The sequence below is a fragment of the Motacilla alba genome, chromosome 8 (genome assembly GCF_015832195.1).
Source record: "Motacilla alba alba isolate MOTALB_02 chromosome 8, Motacilla_alba_V1.0_pri, whole genome shotgun sequence".
In the NCBI taxonomy this organism is placed as follows: Eukaryota; Metazoa; Chordata; class Aves; order Passeriformes; family Motacillidae; genus Motacilla; species Motacilla alba.
Window position 1 is genome coordinate 10,157,504 of NC_052023.1, and position 15,899 is coordinate 10,173,402.

Genomic DNA, 15,899 nt, shown 5'->3' on the forward strand with positions numbered 1-15,899 from the left:
TCTCTGATAAACTCGGTTGAACTCAGCCAAAACCAGCTCCAGCAGTGGAGTCTTAGAGACAATTAGCCTCACAAAGTTTCACTCAGACAGCTAGGTAGGTGCCTCGACTAAGTGAGTCATACTTCAGACTTCCACCCCAGACATCAGAGAAGAGATACCACAGGAGGCTCTTACCAATGTCCCAGCTACAGGAAAAGCATCAGTCAGAGCTGGAGCCTTCTAACATACAAGGTCAACCAACCACTTAACTCTGCAGGAAACCAAGCTTTGTTAGAGCTGATGCTCTGTGGGTTACAAACTTAAAATATTGTATACGGTTACACACAAGCAGAGCTTTTGTGGAATCACGTTAGCACACGGTTTTCTCACTCTTTCATATTTGCATCATGAAGGGAGTTAAATTACATTATGGAAGCACCCTAACTCTGCTCCTTCCTAACTTTGGAGGTCCTGACTTTGAAGTATAAATCTTGATGTCGTTTTCTTTGTGCATACACATAAAAGGCACAGCCACTCAAAGCAGATACATCTGGGACAAAAGACAGCAGGAGATTACAACAACACATTGTGACAATTTAATGTAAGATGCAAAGAACTGGGGACTGCACCACACTGATACCATGAGAGCAATTTCAGAGGGAACGCAAAGTAATTCAGCATCTGTGCTGGAATCTGGCCAAGAGGTTGCAAGCCACCTTTTTGGTCATGAAGCTCAAGCCGTTTTTTTCATACTGAGCAAAATAGCAAGATTTCTGACTTTTATGTCTCAGAATAGAATACCTTTTACTACCCTGAGCCCGTAATCAGGGGGAGGTTGTTGGTCAGGAACAGAGGTAGATATCACGAGTTCTCCTCACTAAATCCATGGCTGCACACCTAGAACACTGGGCTGTCTACCAAGCTCTGACCACATACAAAGCCTACTTTGCCTGAATGATTTGAAGACATCAGTCCATGGTCACATGGCTGCAGGTCATGCTGCAATTCAAAATGCAATTACCAAATCTAACTCAGCCTTCAAGTGTTGAAAGAATCAACTTCCTGTCTCGACAGCCAAGAAACTGACTGAAGGGTATTTTCCAGTATATGCTTTTGTTTGAAAGTGCTCCCACTTACTTTATTAAATCTGGCAAAAGGGTAATCCTTCCCTTCCTCCGCTGCCCTCCTCCAGTGGTAGAACATTGCTCCATCTTTCCTCGCTGGGTTGGTGAAAGGCATCCACTTCCAAGGCCGGACTTTCTTGGAGCCCAGTTTTGCTTTGACTGTTCGATAACCCTGAGTTGTATCACTTGGCAGCAGCGGAGGTGCATCCCTGTGGTGGAGAAAAGTGCTGGTGATGAGAAGCAAGGAGCAAACCCAAAGAGATTTCAGGCTCAGAACTCTTTTTGCAGATATAAAAGCAGGTGCTATTTCCAGATGAGATTAAGAAAGAATTCGATACAAAGGCTAAGAGCACTGGTTTGTCTGCATTAGACTGTTTTGCCTGTATCTAATTAACTTTCTGTATCAAGCAAACTCCTCAAATTTAGAAGAGAGAAAACAGACACTGTCCATGACTAAGAGAAGGGCACAAGCATGGGGCAAGCACAAAGGGGAATCAATCTGGGAAGCAAGACTGCCCCTGGTTTCAAGAGGATGCTGCCCTGCCACCAAAAGCCCAGGCCACCCCACAACCTGCACAGATGACCATGTGCTCTTACTTTTTGTCAGAATAGAGAAGTGCATAAACTTCTCGGTGCATTCCTTCTGGCCTCTTAAATGTCAATGTCTCTGAGGATTTCTTGGATTTTTTCTGAAACAAAAAAAATTGCACTTTAGATTCAGAAGCAGAAATTCCTGAGGGAACATTAAAACTGTATAACCCGGTGCCCTGTGATGGTTTTTACTTTTATCTGGTTTTAGACACCTTGAATTTCTCCAAGAAAGTGCCTATTCCTGGTGGAAGACACTGACAGACAAAATGTACCCACTTTCAGTGATAGGGCTCACCAGTATCCACATTTGCTCTTGCTGATAACACACTTAAATTCCAAGCTGAACATCTGGCTGTAGATTGCAGGGGCTGGTGCACTAAGTCTTTTCTTACTAGGCAAGCACTGTCTTCCCTCAGAGGTATTAATACATTTAGTTACCTGATTCTCTACATTTTCAAGTAAGAAATGTCTTCCCAGGTTTTTTTTATAGTTTTTGTCACTTTGTTCTGCAGCAGCTTCAGTTTTTATCACCTGTGATTACACCCTTGCAGCAGCCCCTTGGCAAAGCCCCCAGTGTCACCTACCAAAGTTCTCTGGTCCCGAAAATTCTGCTCTCCCATTTACACAGCAAACAAAAATTGTTGACAGTTTCTTCATAAGAGGAATTCAATGTACACAACTCAACCTGGCCCCTAAACCCTTGACAGAATTTGTGGTCTCTAAGACACAGCCCAACTCATACCCACACACAAGTTTATCAGTAATCAACTGTATCAGGTAATCAGCTTGGGATTCGGGTAGGTACAGTAACAGCCACACTAAGAAGTTACACTTCATTTAAGAAGGAGAAGTTTACTGAGCATTTGGTCAAACTGTACCATCTTTATAACTACTGCCCCAATCACTACTATTACATACTTCCTTACTATATCACTACCAAATTTTAAATCAGAATATTTTTTCAGCAGTAAAACTAACATTGCATCACAAATTGTGTTAAATCCATACAGTCACCTTTATCAAGCAAATTCAAGATTCCACTGAAAAAATAAGTCCCTGTCATCCTGGACAACAACTACTTTCCATAAAACTTCATGACAGACATGCATTGTATCAGCACCTTTTCATCCCTAATCGAGCACCTTTCTCCTCGTGTGTCCATCACTTTGCCCAGCAGCAACGTAAGGCCAACCAAGGCAGTTACCCACAGGTCACCACACACCCTGTATGAACACAGGCTTCTGGAATTCCCCTAAAGTTCCCAGATTTATTAAAAGTTAATATCAGCAGGCCAGAGATCAGCTCTTTAGGAATCAAGAACAAATTACTTGGTCATGCTGATTTAAATGTTTTTATGCCTAGTAATTTTTATTTTAACATTCTCAGTCACTAATGGACTGAAAAGTACTTCATGGTTCTCTTGTGATTTCAAGACATCAATCTGTTTCTTTTCTAATTGAGAACAGATCTATTTCCTGAGTGAGAACTGCACTGTTATTAGCAACTTTGCACTCTCCATGCGACAACAGCTTACACCTTTGGTTTGGCTTCGTTTCTGTACTTTGTAGAAATCCAGAATGTTTTGTTCAATCTCTCCTGCATGCTCCCAAAACTTTTCACTGCACCCTCCCTTCCCCTCTCTTCCCATTACAGGAAACTTGAGGAGAAAACCATCTTGGTCCCTGTTCCAAAGAGACAGCCAGCACCCAGGACTCCTTTGGCTCCCTGCTGCCTAGCACACAAACACATTTAACTCAAAGAACTCACAACTCCAAACAGCCAGTGGCAACGCTCAGGCTGAATCCAGCCAACAGGCTGCTCACCAGACCCTGCTCACCAACACAGCCCGTGACCAGCAACTTCAACATTTCAGCCTTTAAATGACTGACACTCACTGGTTTTCCATTACACCAATTATACTGTGTGCCCTAGCCCCGGCAAGGCAGGGAAACCACAGTGTTTCTCTTCAGAGACAAACATTTCAGTTTTGGTTTGATTTTTTCCCCAAATACACAGGCTTTACTCCAAATCAGACCATCTCTGTACCAGAGAGCTCCCTGGGCTCATTTCAAAGCACTTCCACATCTCGTAACTGCTCCTAAGTTGACATTCCCAACACCTTGCAAAACATGGGACACCCATCACCTTGCCCAAATTTAAAACACAGAACACAAGATGCTGTAGCACATTACCACACAGAACACAGCACATCATGTCACACATCCTTAACAGAGCTTACTAACTCGCCACATTCCCCCAGGCAAAGCATCCCAGCTGTCCCAAACCACAGCCACACACCTTCCCCACACAGGCTGGAAGACTTCTGTCATTCAGTCGAGTCAGACAATATTTTCTTTCATCTAAAACAAGACTGTATTGTATTATTTCCACTTGCTTTGGGGCTAGATACTTCACAAAATGAGAGTTTTAGAGACAGCTGAGAGTGTCCTAGGGCCTGGCCCAGCTCAGCAGCACACGGCTTACCCAGCTCCAGCTTAAATCCCACACCAGATGCCACGGCACAGGTAACTAAGAAGGTACACGCTTAATTCCATTTTTTCTTCCAATATTCACCCCAAACACCACATGCAAGGCCAGTGAGCGCCTAGAAATCGCGCAGCAGCCCCTCAGGGCACTGCAGTTCACCTTATCCGAGTTGATGATGTCCTTTTTGTTGATGGTGCCCGTGTTCTCTGACTCCACGCCTCCCAGCTCCAGGATGTCCCGTACATCTGCCCCCGTCGCCATGTCTCCGCCTGCCCTCTGGCCTTCTCTGCGCCGTCCTGTCCGTCCCCTCCAGCTCTGGGAGGGCGGGAAACCGGGGGTCGGGGGTTAACTCCCGCGGGGGTATCCCGGACTCATACAAACACGCGTAGGTGCGTGTGTATACACATACACGCACGTATATCCGCGCACACACACGCATATACATGCACACGCACACTCACACACTTATATCTACATAGACACACACCCCCCTCGGCCGCCTCCCATCCCCCCGCCAGGCCCAACAACGGGGCCTTGCACCCGGCGGGTCCCGGGGGTTCCGCACGCCGCGCCCGCGGCCCGCGGCCCCGCGGGGGGATCCCGGGAGGCCCGCGGGAGGCCGTGCGAGACGCGGCGCTCCCCGCGCGGCCGCGGCCGCCCCGCTCCGAGCGGGACCCGCGCACCCACCGGCGCCGGCTCCGCGGCCACCGGGACGTGCGGCGCATACGGCGGCCCGGGCAGCGCCGCTTCCGCTCCCGCCAAGAGGCGCCCGGAAGTGTCCGGAGCGCTTTGGGGGACGCACCACGCGGGGGTGAGGGCGAAGGATGGCGGGTTCGAGTCCCGCTCCTGGCTGGTCGTGGCCGGCCAGCCCGAGGCCGCCGGCGCCGCTGTCCCCACGGCCCCGTAGCAGCGCCCGGCCCCAGCCGGGTCCCGGCCCCCCCTCGCCCCGCTCAGGGTGCGCAGCCCGCCGCAGGCGCGGCTCGCTCCCGCGCCAGGAGGTGGCAGCACCGCCGCGCCCGACCGGCGCCTCCGAGCCCGGCCCGCGCGGCGGGGAGGGGGCGCCGCGAACGCGCTCATGGCGCCCACCGTGCCCCCAGCTGCCGTGACCCCGTTCCCTCGGGGACTCTGAGACGGGTCGCTGCTCTCCCGGGGTCCCAGGGGCTGACCCTAGTTTCCCGCAGAGCTCATCAGGAGTTTTGTCGTCTCCTTTCCCGAGGCTCGCTGGCGGCTTTGCCCTGTCCCGTTCTCCCCACCAGCCGTGCCAGGGCCCAGCCCGGTGCCAGCCGCACCTCACGGCACGCTCGGGCTGCCCGGCCTGGTTCCGTGTGCCACAGCGTGCGCTCCTCGGCATCGTGCTCTCAGCTCCAGAGCTTCAGCGCTCACATGAGGCAGCCCGGAGTGAGAGTTTTAGTAATAAGACTGTGCTGTTTCCTCTTCCCTGTGGGAAGAGATACGGGAACAAGGAAGGGGGAGAAAACAGTGGTGCGGGGCCAGGAGGGACTTTGAGAAATCACCTTCCTGCGAGATCGAGGCAGGGCAAGGGCACCTGGCAGAGGTTCTCCTGAAGCAGATGGTTTCTGCACAGGGCACAGAGACACACTGGGACCTGCCGGCCGCCTCGGATGGCCCAGGAGAGGGGGTGCCTCTGAGGGGAATCTCTTCTCCTTGCAGCCCTGGGATGAGCTGAACCCCACTTCCTCTTGCACAGAATCCCTCAATGCCAGCCAGGCTGTGCTGAAGTTACCACCATTCCCCATCCTGCCGGTGAGCCCTTCCCATGAGGATTGGCACATCACCTCTGTTTCAGGGCCCAAACAATCCCCGTGTGCCACAATGGGAACTGGTGACACCCCCAGAGGACCATCTGTTGTCCCCAGAAATAATTTAATCCCTTTTCTACACCTTTCTACACTACCAGGGATGGCTTTTAGCACCCTTCCCACAAGGACAGAGCTGATCCTGAGGTTTTGCCTGCCCTATTTGCTCTCAGCTCTGCCTCATCTACCAAAGTCCTCCCCCCTCAGTGTGTGTGGACATTGCTAATAATTTCTAGCACATTTCCTTGCTCTCTTGCCACAGCTGGCCTGGAAGTGGGGTCCACACTCCCCCAAGGCGGCCTTGCAGAAGGAGACAAGGCTTTCCCAACTTTTGCAGTCTCTGCCTGCCTGGCAAGCCTGGCACTGCGGCTTCCTGGAGAGCTTTGTACGACCAAAAAAGGGGCCTCTCTTTTTGCCACGGTTTGTTCGGTTGTTCGCAGTCCGTTCATCCTGTTAAAACGGCACTTAAAGAAAACAAAAACCAGCTCCAAAAATAAAGCCTTGAGACAGATGGAGCCATTCAGTGCTGGTTTTTGATTATATCTCCCACTTGTTGGCCTGCCTCCCCCATACCTCTGTGAGCCCCGGGAGCTGTGTCCCACCTGGAGCTGTATGGACCTGGAGGTGAAACACATTAGCCGGGTGCTTCTGCTAATGGGCTCATCAGCAGAGCAATTAGCACTGCTCCAGGGGGGCCTGCAGTTATTGTTTCTGGCCTGGAGTTATTGTTAATGGCCACTGCATCCCAAAGCTAGCACAGAGCGAAGGGGAAAGGCTGGAAAGGCTGGAAAGCTGAGTCACAGTCACGTACCTGGTCCGTCATTGAGAGTCCTGTACTGGGACTGTGCCCAGATCTGACCGCGAGGGTCCTGCCTCGCCAGGGCATGGGGAGTATGGAGGGAATGCAGGGAATCAGGGAAAGCCCGCTGGCGACAGGGAGCCCAGTGTTTCTGTGCCCTGAAACCCTGGCATCACTGTCCTGTCACTGCAACACCATCACCCACCTCCAGCTATCCTGGATGCCAGGGATGTCCAGGGTACCAAGCCTGGGCGATCTGCCACCAAGCAACTGGGGGAGAGATGTGCCCCCAGATTTAGCCCTGGCAGGAAGGCCCCCTCCAAGCCAGCTCCTCACCAGCTGGGGAAGGATGCCCTTTACCCATGCCCTGGCTGCCAGGCATGACCAAAGGTGGCCCCAGGCCAGAGGTGTGCGTGCCTTCTGACCAGGGCTCAGGGTGTGTGTGTCTCCCAGCCTGGCACCAGCGGAGGAGGACAAGTGCAAACACTGTGGCCAGTGGGGCAGGAGAAGGTTATCTGGGGCCCGGCAGTGGAAAAACTCTCGGTGTGTGACTAAGGCACACCAGCGCCAGGTGTGGGTCCAGGCAGGGCAAGGGAGCCGGGAGTTATCGCTTCCCCGTGGGTTCAGGTGCCTGAAGCCAAATGTTTCCTAAGGGTGCGGTGACAGCCACAGCCCCGTTATCGTGGCACCTGGCCCACCCTAAGCAGCATGGACACGGGGACAGGTCGCTGGACCTCCCCCCATGGCAGGGACAGGGCACTACCCACTGCTTCTTCAGTGGGAGACTCAAGCCCCGGGAGCATACTTCAGCAGGGACACCTTGGTCCTTGAGACCCAAGCTCTGACCTCATGGTGAGGAATGGTCTGTGTCAGCCTGTCCAAGCACCCCCAAACTATCCTCCCACACTGGAGCACCCAGGCTACATCCCACCCACAGCACTCTTTGTCCCTTCCCCAGCTCCATGCCGTCCCCGTGGACCACAACATCCCGAAGGTCAAGCCCTTGCTAAGGAACCCTCAAATCTGCAACACTCCTCCCTATGGATCAACAATCCCAGACCAGCTATGGGACCTGTTGGCTGTATTATGGGGGATTCCCATGAGCTGGGTCATCCCCAGACAACAGAAACCTACTCAAGCTTCTCTTTCACACCTCTCCAGCTCTGAAGACCCCAGGGCCCTGCTCCAACTGGCAGGTGCCAGGCCATACTGTGGCCATGACTCACACTTCTGCTGGGACGTGTTTCTCCATACCTTGCTTCTTCCTTTACTTCCCTGCCTCCTTATTGGACCAGGTCAGCTGTACCCTAAGACCATGGGGCTCAAGAGTTACAGAAGTTTCAGGGTGCTCTGCACAGTTCCCAGGGTCCTTTTTGACAGGAAGTGACCAAGGTGGAAAAGGAAAGGAGTGAGACATGGCCTAGCTTATGGTTCTCCAGCTGACTGCAGGTGCACGCAGCACAGGGATTGCACCCCAGCTGTGCCTCCCTCGGTGCTGCCAAAGGTGTTTTCTTGCTGCCCTCATCACTTTGCAGGGCAGGTTTTGCTGGGGACAGGACTGGCCTTCCTCCTCCAATAGAGAGTGTGTCTTGGCCCAGGCAATTGGAAGAGGGTGTTTTTTATTAACAACAAATTAACCGTAATTGTCTTTTCCACTACAGCCACTCTCCCCAGCCATGCGGTGATTCCCAGCCATGCTGGTCCATTTGACTGCCATGGCCCATTATGTGCCTGAAGGAGTGCCTTGCCCCAGGCACAGGGGAGCAAACCCGGAGCAGCTCTGTTTGGAGGAGCCAAAGCACCTTCCCCTGCTCTCGCCTCCCCGTGTAGGTAGTGGCAGCAGACCTGGACCTCACTCCTGCCCTGGCACAGCAATGATGAAAGGCGAGAAAGAACTGGTTTGTGCTCTGATCTCAGAGCTGAACCTCAAAACAGCCGTGAACCATCACTCCAGCTCCCAGGATGCTTAGGGAGGACAGGACAGCAGAGCCAGCCTTTCCAGTGGGACAGGATGGTTGGAGAAATTCATCGTTCCCCTGGAAATAAAAATAATAATCATAATAAAAACACAAAGCCAGAGATTACTTATACGCACACAAACACGCAGGCACGCACTCTCCCCATCTGGCTTTGCCAGCCTGACTCATCGCTAATTCAAACAGCCCACACCTTTCTCTCTCCCTCCATGTGACGTTTTGAACAAGTTTCCAAGGAAGAGGCAGAAGTTTTGCCCCAGCTATCCCCTGGCATTGTAGCCTTGTCCTTGGATTCTGGTGGTCCCAGGAACAAGACCTCCCCAGTACCTCATCACAGGCCACGCGTGTCCCAGCACAGTCACCCCTGCACAAGCACCTCTCAGAAAGTGGGGCAAGCAGAGGGTGGAGGCAGCAGTGGAAAGGACAAGTGATTGAGCCTGATGGATCTGTGACACCTGTGGATGCAGCCCCATGGTCCTGATCTCAGGCCTACAGGCAGAACACGATGTCCCAAGCTGCTGCCACCCTGCCTGGAATCACCCATGCTTTTGTACCTGCTCGAGGGCAGACCACAAGGGTGGGTGCTGGTCCCAGAACAAAGAGCCCAACACCAAAATATTAGCCACTCCTCAGGGCAACATCAGACCTGCTCTGCCATTCCCATCTGAGCAGGAAAGAGTGGGATCAGCCCAGCTACATCCCACTTCCACTTGCAGGGCAAGCAGCCCCAGGGCACCCTCCAGCTCTGACCAGGCACTGGGGATTGCAGAGATGAGCAGGAAGAGACAGCCACTGCCACCGCCACCCTGGGCCAGGGCATCATACAGCTTGTGTGCTCCCTGCACTGCCAGCATGGTGTCAGGTCTGGACAAGTTCCTGCCTTCAGAGGGATTCGTGCATCACAGGTAATCAGCTGTGGGAGGGAGGGAGGGATGGAGCCAGACCTGCTCGCTGAGCTCCGGGACCTGCCAGCATGCTTGTGCTGAGTCACCACCTATTAACGCAGGGAAACCTCAGCACCTGAACCCCGCCAAGCTGCCGGGCCATCCCCAGGAGGACAGCAGAGACAGCACCCAGGACCAGCCAGCTGACACCATCTGACCTGCTGGTTGTGACCACAAGGCCAGTACTGCAGAGCTCCCACTGTGAGGCACAGCGGGACAGGACTGCTGGGGAAGAATTCAGGACCAGCAAGGCTCTCAGTTGAGTTTCGGCTGCCATTCTCCTTGGAGATGACTCACCGCAGGACCAGTCACACCATCCCAGTGCCGCAATTGCCCCATCTGCAGATTAGGGAAACTGAGGCACAGGGAAGTGAGGTGACTCAAGAGCTGTTGCACAGGAGATGCTACTCAGATGCCGAGGCTTGGGCGTTCCCCATCGATCCTCCGCAGCTAACTTAAGCAGAAATGAACATCGATGTAAATATTTACTGACAAACAAGCTCAGCCTCACCCTCTCCTCTTAGAAGAAACCTTTAAAGTAAACTCTCCTGGCTCTTTCATGTTTACATCTTGTTTATTTATTATACAGCAGATCACAATATTTCAACAGTTTGCATATAAAGAAAAGTAACATTTCAGAGTGCAAGAGACCTAACGTGCCCAAGCAGAGAAATGTTAATTAACAATATACACAGACGGGAACAGTGCACTTCCCAAAGCTGAGACTCATCTGTGCTCCCAGCTGGAAGAAAATATATTAAAAAAACCAGAAACATTATATATTACTGCTTTGTTTAATTTACAACTTGCTTTGCAGAAGCTGCACATAAAAAGACTCATTTTCTTTTGAGCTTTCTTTTTTGTCCCCCCCCCTCTACAAAAATTTCAAGTATAGCAGAGACCTGGGCATTCATAGCTGGACTCACTGTCCTTTACATACTATATTTTAAAAAGCAGCATGGGGAAGGCAGCTGCAGCAGTACCTGGTGTCATCCTGAGGGGAAGAACAAGACAAAATAAAGCAGACAAGAGCCAGGAGAGACATTTTAGGCTCCTGAGTGGAAAACTGGGAATGGCCAGGGCTGGACTGCCCAGTGAGGTCCCAGGCTGATGACAGGACCATCCCTGTCCTCTGTGCAAGGTGACGCTGTGCTGCCAACACCTGCAAACCTTTATAGCCATAAGCCAGTCAGATCCCACCCTCACCCCATCCACTCTGGGCTTTGGGTCAGAAGGTTTGTTCTGATGATCACAACCGAGACAACCAGCAACCCATTTCCCAACACCACAACCAACGTGCCCAACTGGCATGGCTCTCCAGCCAAAAAGCAGCCAGAGTCAGCCACCGCAGCCCCTAGAGCCAGGGGGGTGCCAGAATCTGGGGGAAGAAGGTTAAGCTGATGCCAAATACAAGCCAAGAGTTGTGGGGACAGATCTCTTATGCACCAGCTCCCCCACTCACTGGGTGCCTGGCTGGGGGGAACCTTCCAGGCATGGGGAGCTGAGTGGTGATGACTGGGCAGATGTTTCTTGCAGTTTTGCTCCCCACGTACATCCCCAAAGCAGCCCTTCCCCACCACTTGGCTGGGCCAGCTCTCACAGGAGCAGGAGGAGAAAACTAGTTATCAACTACAAGCGGAGGGGGCTGGGTGGCCAGGCTGCTCCCCACTGCCATCCCTGGCCCGACGCTATTTACACCGTGAGCTGGCTCCGGGGACATCGAGTCCGGCCGCAGCCACTGCTCACATGTGCCGCTTCATGTGGAGAGCGAGGTGGTCTGAGCGGGAGAAAGCCCGCTCGCAGAGGTGGCACTGGAACGGCCGGTGCCCTGTGTGCTTGCGGTAGTGGCGGGTCAGCTCATCGGAGCGGGCAAATTTCCAGCCACATCCTTCCCAGGTGCAGTGGTAGGGCTTCTCGCCTGCAGAGGAGAGGGGGTGTCAGTGGGCTTGTAGCTTCCCACCCTCCCTGTGACTTCAGTTCTGTGCTACCCTACCCAGCACCCCCTTTTCAAGGAGATGGGAGGCCCATTGCGCACCTCGGCTTGCCCAACTTTCCCCTTGTGTCCCCCATTTTTCTGCCCTTCCCCCGTGTGCAAAGGTTTGTTTTCTGGGCATCTCTGCCCTATTACAGCACCCCTCCTATGTGTCCCTGCTTCACTTTAAACTGTGGGTGGTCCCCTGCTCATCCCTGTGGTGAGCTGGCACCATGTGCCCTGTCCCAGCTCGGCCAGAGTGTCTCACCATACAACCCCCAGTCTGTCTCCCTATTCTGTTTGTCCCTAGCCCAAGTGGAGGGTTTCTCCATGCCCCTAAGTCCTACCACCTCAGGCACCTCCGAGCCCCAAAACCAGCAACTGGAGGCGCCACAAGAGTGATCTCGCTACATGCCAGGTCCTCCCGTGTCCCTACCCAGCGCCACCACGGGGGTCCATCCCCATTGCCCCCTGCCCCACACGCAGAACGCCTCCACGCGGGCTATCTCTTGGTACCCTCACACACCCCCGCCACGGGGACCCGCCGTGCACTCCCTGACATACCGCAGGGGTCTTCCCCACGGGACACATCCCCACACCTCCGGTGTCACCTCCCGCGACGCCCCTTCAGAGCCCCGGCACCACGCTCGCGGGTCTCACCACGTGCCGCGGTGCCCGCCCCGGGACCCTCGGTGCGCGTCCCCGCCCCGGCGCGCCCTTACCCGTGTGGGTCCGCATGTGCGCCTTGAGGTGGGAGCTCTTGGTGTAGGTCTTGCCGCAGCCCGGGTATTCACAGTTGTGCGTGGCCGTTCGCTTGCGCGCCCACGAGCGGCGGCCGCGCTTGGGCTTGCAGTCCTCGGGGGGAGCCCCGGTCGGGAAGTACTCCAGCACCGGGGAGTTGGGTGGCGTGACCAGCAGCCCGGGCAGCCCCGCCGGGCCCGGGCCCGGCCCCTTCAGGGGCTCCCTGAAAACACTGAAATGTCCATGAAACTGTGGCGGCGGCTGGGGGGCGAAGTGGGGCGCATAGCGGTGCGGGGCCACGGCGTAGTGGGGCGGCAGGTCGGCCAAGAGGTGGGGATCGGCGCCAGGCAGCGGCTCCTCAGGGGGCCCCAAGCGGCCGTGGGGGAAGCCCGGGTAGGGCAGCGGCGGCCCCGGCACCGGTCCCGGCCCGGGACCCGGCGCCACGCGTGGCTTGTGCTCGCCGCCGCCCGGTCCCAGGTACTCGGCAGCAGACATCCCCAGCATGCAGGCGCGCTCCTCCGGCTGCTCCTTCTTGATGCGGGGCCCGAAGGACTGCGCGGGGTCCAGGGGCAGTGGGCGGGCTAGGGCTGGGTGGAGGGGCGGGTGGTGATGGGGGTGAGGGTGGTGGTGGGGGCCGCCGGGCACCCGCAGCTCCGTGTACTCCCTCCGCTGCGGGTCGTAGTGGCCGGGCAGGTCCGGGGTGAGCAGCTCAGCCACGTAGCTGTGGCCCTGGCCCTCGGGGTAAGGCGCCGGGAACTTGCCCGGCGTGGAGTACGAGCCGTCGCTGTCGTAGGTGGTGCCACAGCTCTCGGGGGTCTCGGGCAGGGGATAGTTGGGGCCGGTCGGCCCCTGCCCGCCACTGCTGGTGTGCGCCAGGATGAAGTCCAAGTCCACGAACTTGCCCAAGTCGTCCTCCTCCCGCTTGACGGCAGCGGGGCCGTCCTGCTGTAGCATCCTCTGCGGGAAAATGAAGCGTCAGGATCGGCGGGGAGACGGTTGCGGCGGCTCCCGCCGTCCCAACACCGCGGCCCGCGCCTCCCGCTCGGGGCGGCGGCTCCCCCCAACCCGTCCGACGGGTCGGCACCACTCCGGCTGCGCTGCGCCGCCCTCGAGGCGCCCTCCGACGGCGAGAAGGCGGCCCGCCCCCCACTCCCTGGCCGGGTTGAGCCCCAGCCCGGAACGCTCTGTCCCCTACCCACCCTGCCACCCTCTCCCCGGTGCCAGGTGCTTACGTGGAGCATGTCGGCGGGCCGCTCCTCTAGCGGCATCAAGTTGGCGAAAGTGGAGATAGAGGGCAGGGCGCTCTCGTCCACGGCCGCCGCCATGGCGAGCCGGGCCGAGGCAGCGGGGCCGGGGCGGGCTGGGGGAGCGCGGTGCGCGGAGCCCGGCGCCGCTCCGCTCCCCGTGCCACCAGCGCTGCTCTGCGCCGCCCCGCGCCCCTAAGCTGTTAACAGCATGGCTGCGCCCCGATTGGTCCGGCCTGCATTGATATTCACCGCCGCCGCTTGCCATTGGCTCTGCTGCGGCCCGAGCCACACCCCCTCCGGCGGGGCTGCCCCGGCGGGCGGGGGTCGGCGGTTGCCGCTGCCCGGACCGCGCTCGGAGCCCGCTCGGGACGGGGCAGAGCAGAGCGGCGGGGTCTGCGCGTTCCGCTTCGCCCTGCCCTGCCAGACTGTCCCACAGGGCAGAAGAGACAAGGGTGCTGTTGTGGATCGCGGAGGACGGAATCCTGCCCGCGACGTGAACGGGGCAGCGGCGCCCTTAAGCCTTGCCCACACTACGAGAGGGGAGGGGGGCTGTAGGTGGCAGAGCCGGAGGTCCCCCGGCACCCTGTCCCGAGTGGGGCAGGGCAATGGCTCTGTCACAGGCACCCTATGTGGAGGCAGAGAGTGCCGGAGAGGTCTGGCACAGGGGTATAGGTAAAAAGCACTTCAGTCAGTGTGCCGGGCACTGCACTCGCCACGGGGGCCACCGACGGCGTCAGGGAACGAAGGTGCAGTCTCAAAAAGGGGTGCTTGTGCCACCACAGGAGCTGAACCAGATAGCCGAGCCCCGGTGCCCCCACACCCCCACGCGATTCGTTTCATGTAAGCGCACCCGTGAAGCCGCGTCCTCCCGCGCTGCTGCTGTCGGTGAGGCAATCAGCAGCACAGAGCGTACCCGCTCGCATCTGGCTGCGTGCAGGGTGCGTGTGCGAGCCGAGATAACTGCTCGTCGACCATGTCGGGGGCTGGCACCCTGCCGGCATCGCCTCATCTCGCCCCACAGCCCCCACAAGACGTTCGTCTGCCCTCCCTACGGACCAGTGCTGTGGCTGAGTCTTCCACCGCTCTGGCACAGGAGCGCATGGGCCGGCTGTCTCACCTCAGCCCCTGGGACAGTGCTGTCCTCCTGAGGGCTTCCCATGGCAGGGGACACAAGGACAGCAGGTTATCCTGCTTTGCAGGAGACGCTCAAGTCACCCACCCTATTCTGGCTAGTTGGATGATGGCGCAGAGACCCAGGGCACTGGGCAGGCCTCCCCAGGGGCTCTCTGCCTCCCTGTCCGGCTCACAGCAAGATCTTCTCCGTTTGGCCCCCGTCCAACCAGTACCAGGAATGGCCCTGCTGCTGTTGCGCTCAAGAAGCAATGTCCCTTATCTCTTGGAGCCTGTCTCCCTGCTTTCTGGAGCTGTCCATCTCCAGATACCTTTCTAAGAACTGAGGCTGCTGCCTGCTCTATTCAGAAGCAAGGAGTCAATTTAAAAAAAAACAAATATAAACACCAAAGGTGAGGTGTGCACACACACCACACGCACATGCCGCTTCTGAATCCAAAGCTACTCTACCAGTTGCTTTCATCACCGCGCTTTAATTATAAGGGTGGAGCATTGCAATAAATTATTTCAGTAATCCAGTGGAACAACAACAATTCAGATCTTCCCCCTTTTACCAAGAATCCCTGCCCTGGTTTCCAGAGCACATGTTGGGCTGCTGCCTGGGCCCAATCTTCTTGTCTGCTGGCGAGGCAGCAGGTTTATTAATGGCATCTATTGGGTCAAAACACACGGGCTCCAAAGTCCTTCCTCAGAAAAAGTCACCTCCAAAGCGGCAAAGAAGCTTGTGGGCATTGCTTGAAATTAATTTTAGCTTGCCTCCCAGAGTAGTTTATTCAAGTCACCAGTTAATCCCATTACTTGTTTCTTGGCCAAATAATAATTAATAGCAAGGCAGTTCCTGCCCCAAACTTTTACAGATAAGTGAGAGAAGATGCCATAGAAGACAGACTAATTCCTCTTGGTTTTCCCCCTTTCCAGGCAGTTTTGGCATTTGGACCCACGCTGACTTATTTTGAGAGGCGTTGACAACAGATCAGCTTAATTTTTACGGCCAATATTTCTTGCAAATGTGGGATATTCCCCAGGAAACTCTTTTTACTGATGCTCTGGTGGGAGGGCCGGCGTGGCGGGGAGCGGCAGCATGCCAGGCA

At 55.8% G+C, this 15,899-nt stretch overlaps 2 protein-coding genes across 5 annotated transcripts in view; both read right to left on the bottom strand.

Annotated features, from left to right (window-relative positions):
• The window catches only part of DMAP1 (DNA methyltransferase 1 associated protein 1), a 29,543-nt gene extending 24,574 nt beyond the window's left edge, over window positions 1-4,969 (bottom strand). Inside the window, exons 1-4 of one of the 3 annotated variants that reach the window (XM_038145153.1) lie at window positions 4,869-4,969; window positions 4,341-4,496; window positions 1,701-1,792; window positions 1,117-1,312 (exon numbers count right to left, since the gene is read on the bottom strand). In XM_038145153.1, coding sequence (XP_038001081.1) covers window positions 1,117-1,312; window positions 1,701-1,792; window positions 4,341-4,442 — 390 coding nt within the window. In that variant the 5' untranslated portion in view covers window positions 4,443-4,496; window positions 4,869-4,969. The other 2 variants (XM_038145152.1, XM_038145154.1) reach the window with 2 other exon arrangements.
• Window positions 4,970-10,272: 5,303 nt separating this feature from the next.
• KLF17 (Kruppel like factor 17) lies at window positions 10,273-13,907 on the bottom strand. Of its 2 annotated transcripts, none has more exons than XM_038145155.1 (3): window positions 13,663-13,907; window positions 12,412-13,387; window positions 10,273-11,635 (listed from the first exon to the last, which is right to left on the bottom strand). In XM_038145155.1, the coding sequence occupies exons 1-3, from the start codon at window positions 13,753-13,755 to the stop codon at window positions 11,460-11,462; spliced, it is 1,245 nt and encodes a 414-aa protein (XP_038001083.1). In that variant the 5' UTR covers window positions 13,756-13,907; the 3' UTR covers window positions 10,273-11,459. The 2 variants fall into 2 exon arrangements, 1 of the variants encoding a protein (XP_038001083.1); XR_005257887.1 differs by having other exon boundaries at window positions 11,502-11,635; window positions 12,254-13,387.
• Between the last annotated feature and the right edge of the window lie 1,992 nt (window positions 13,908-15,899).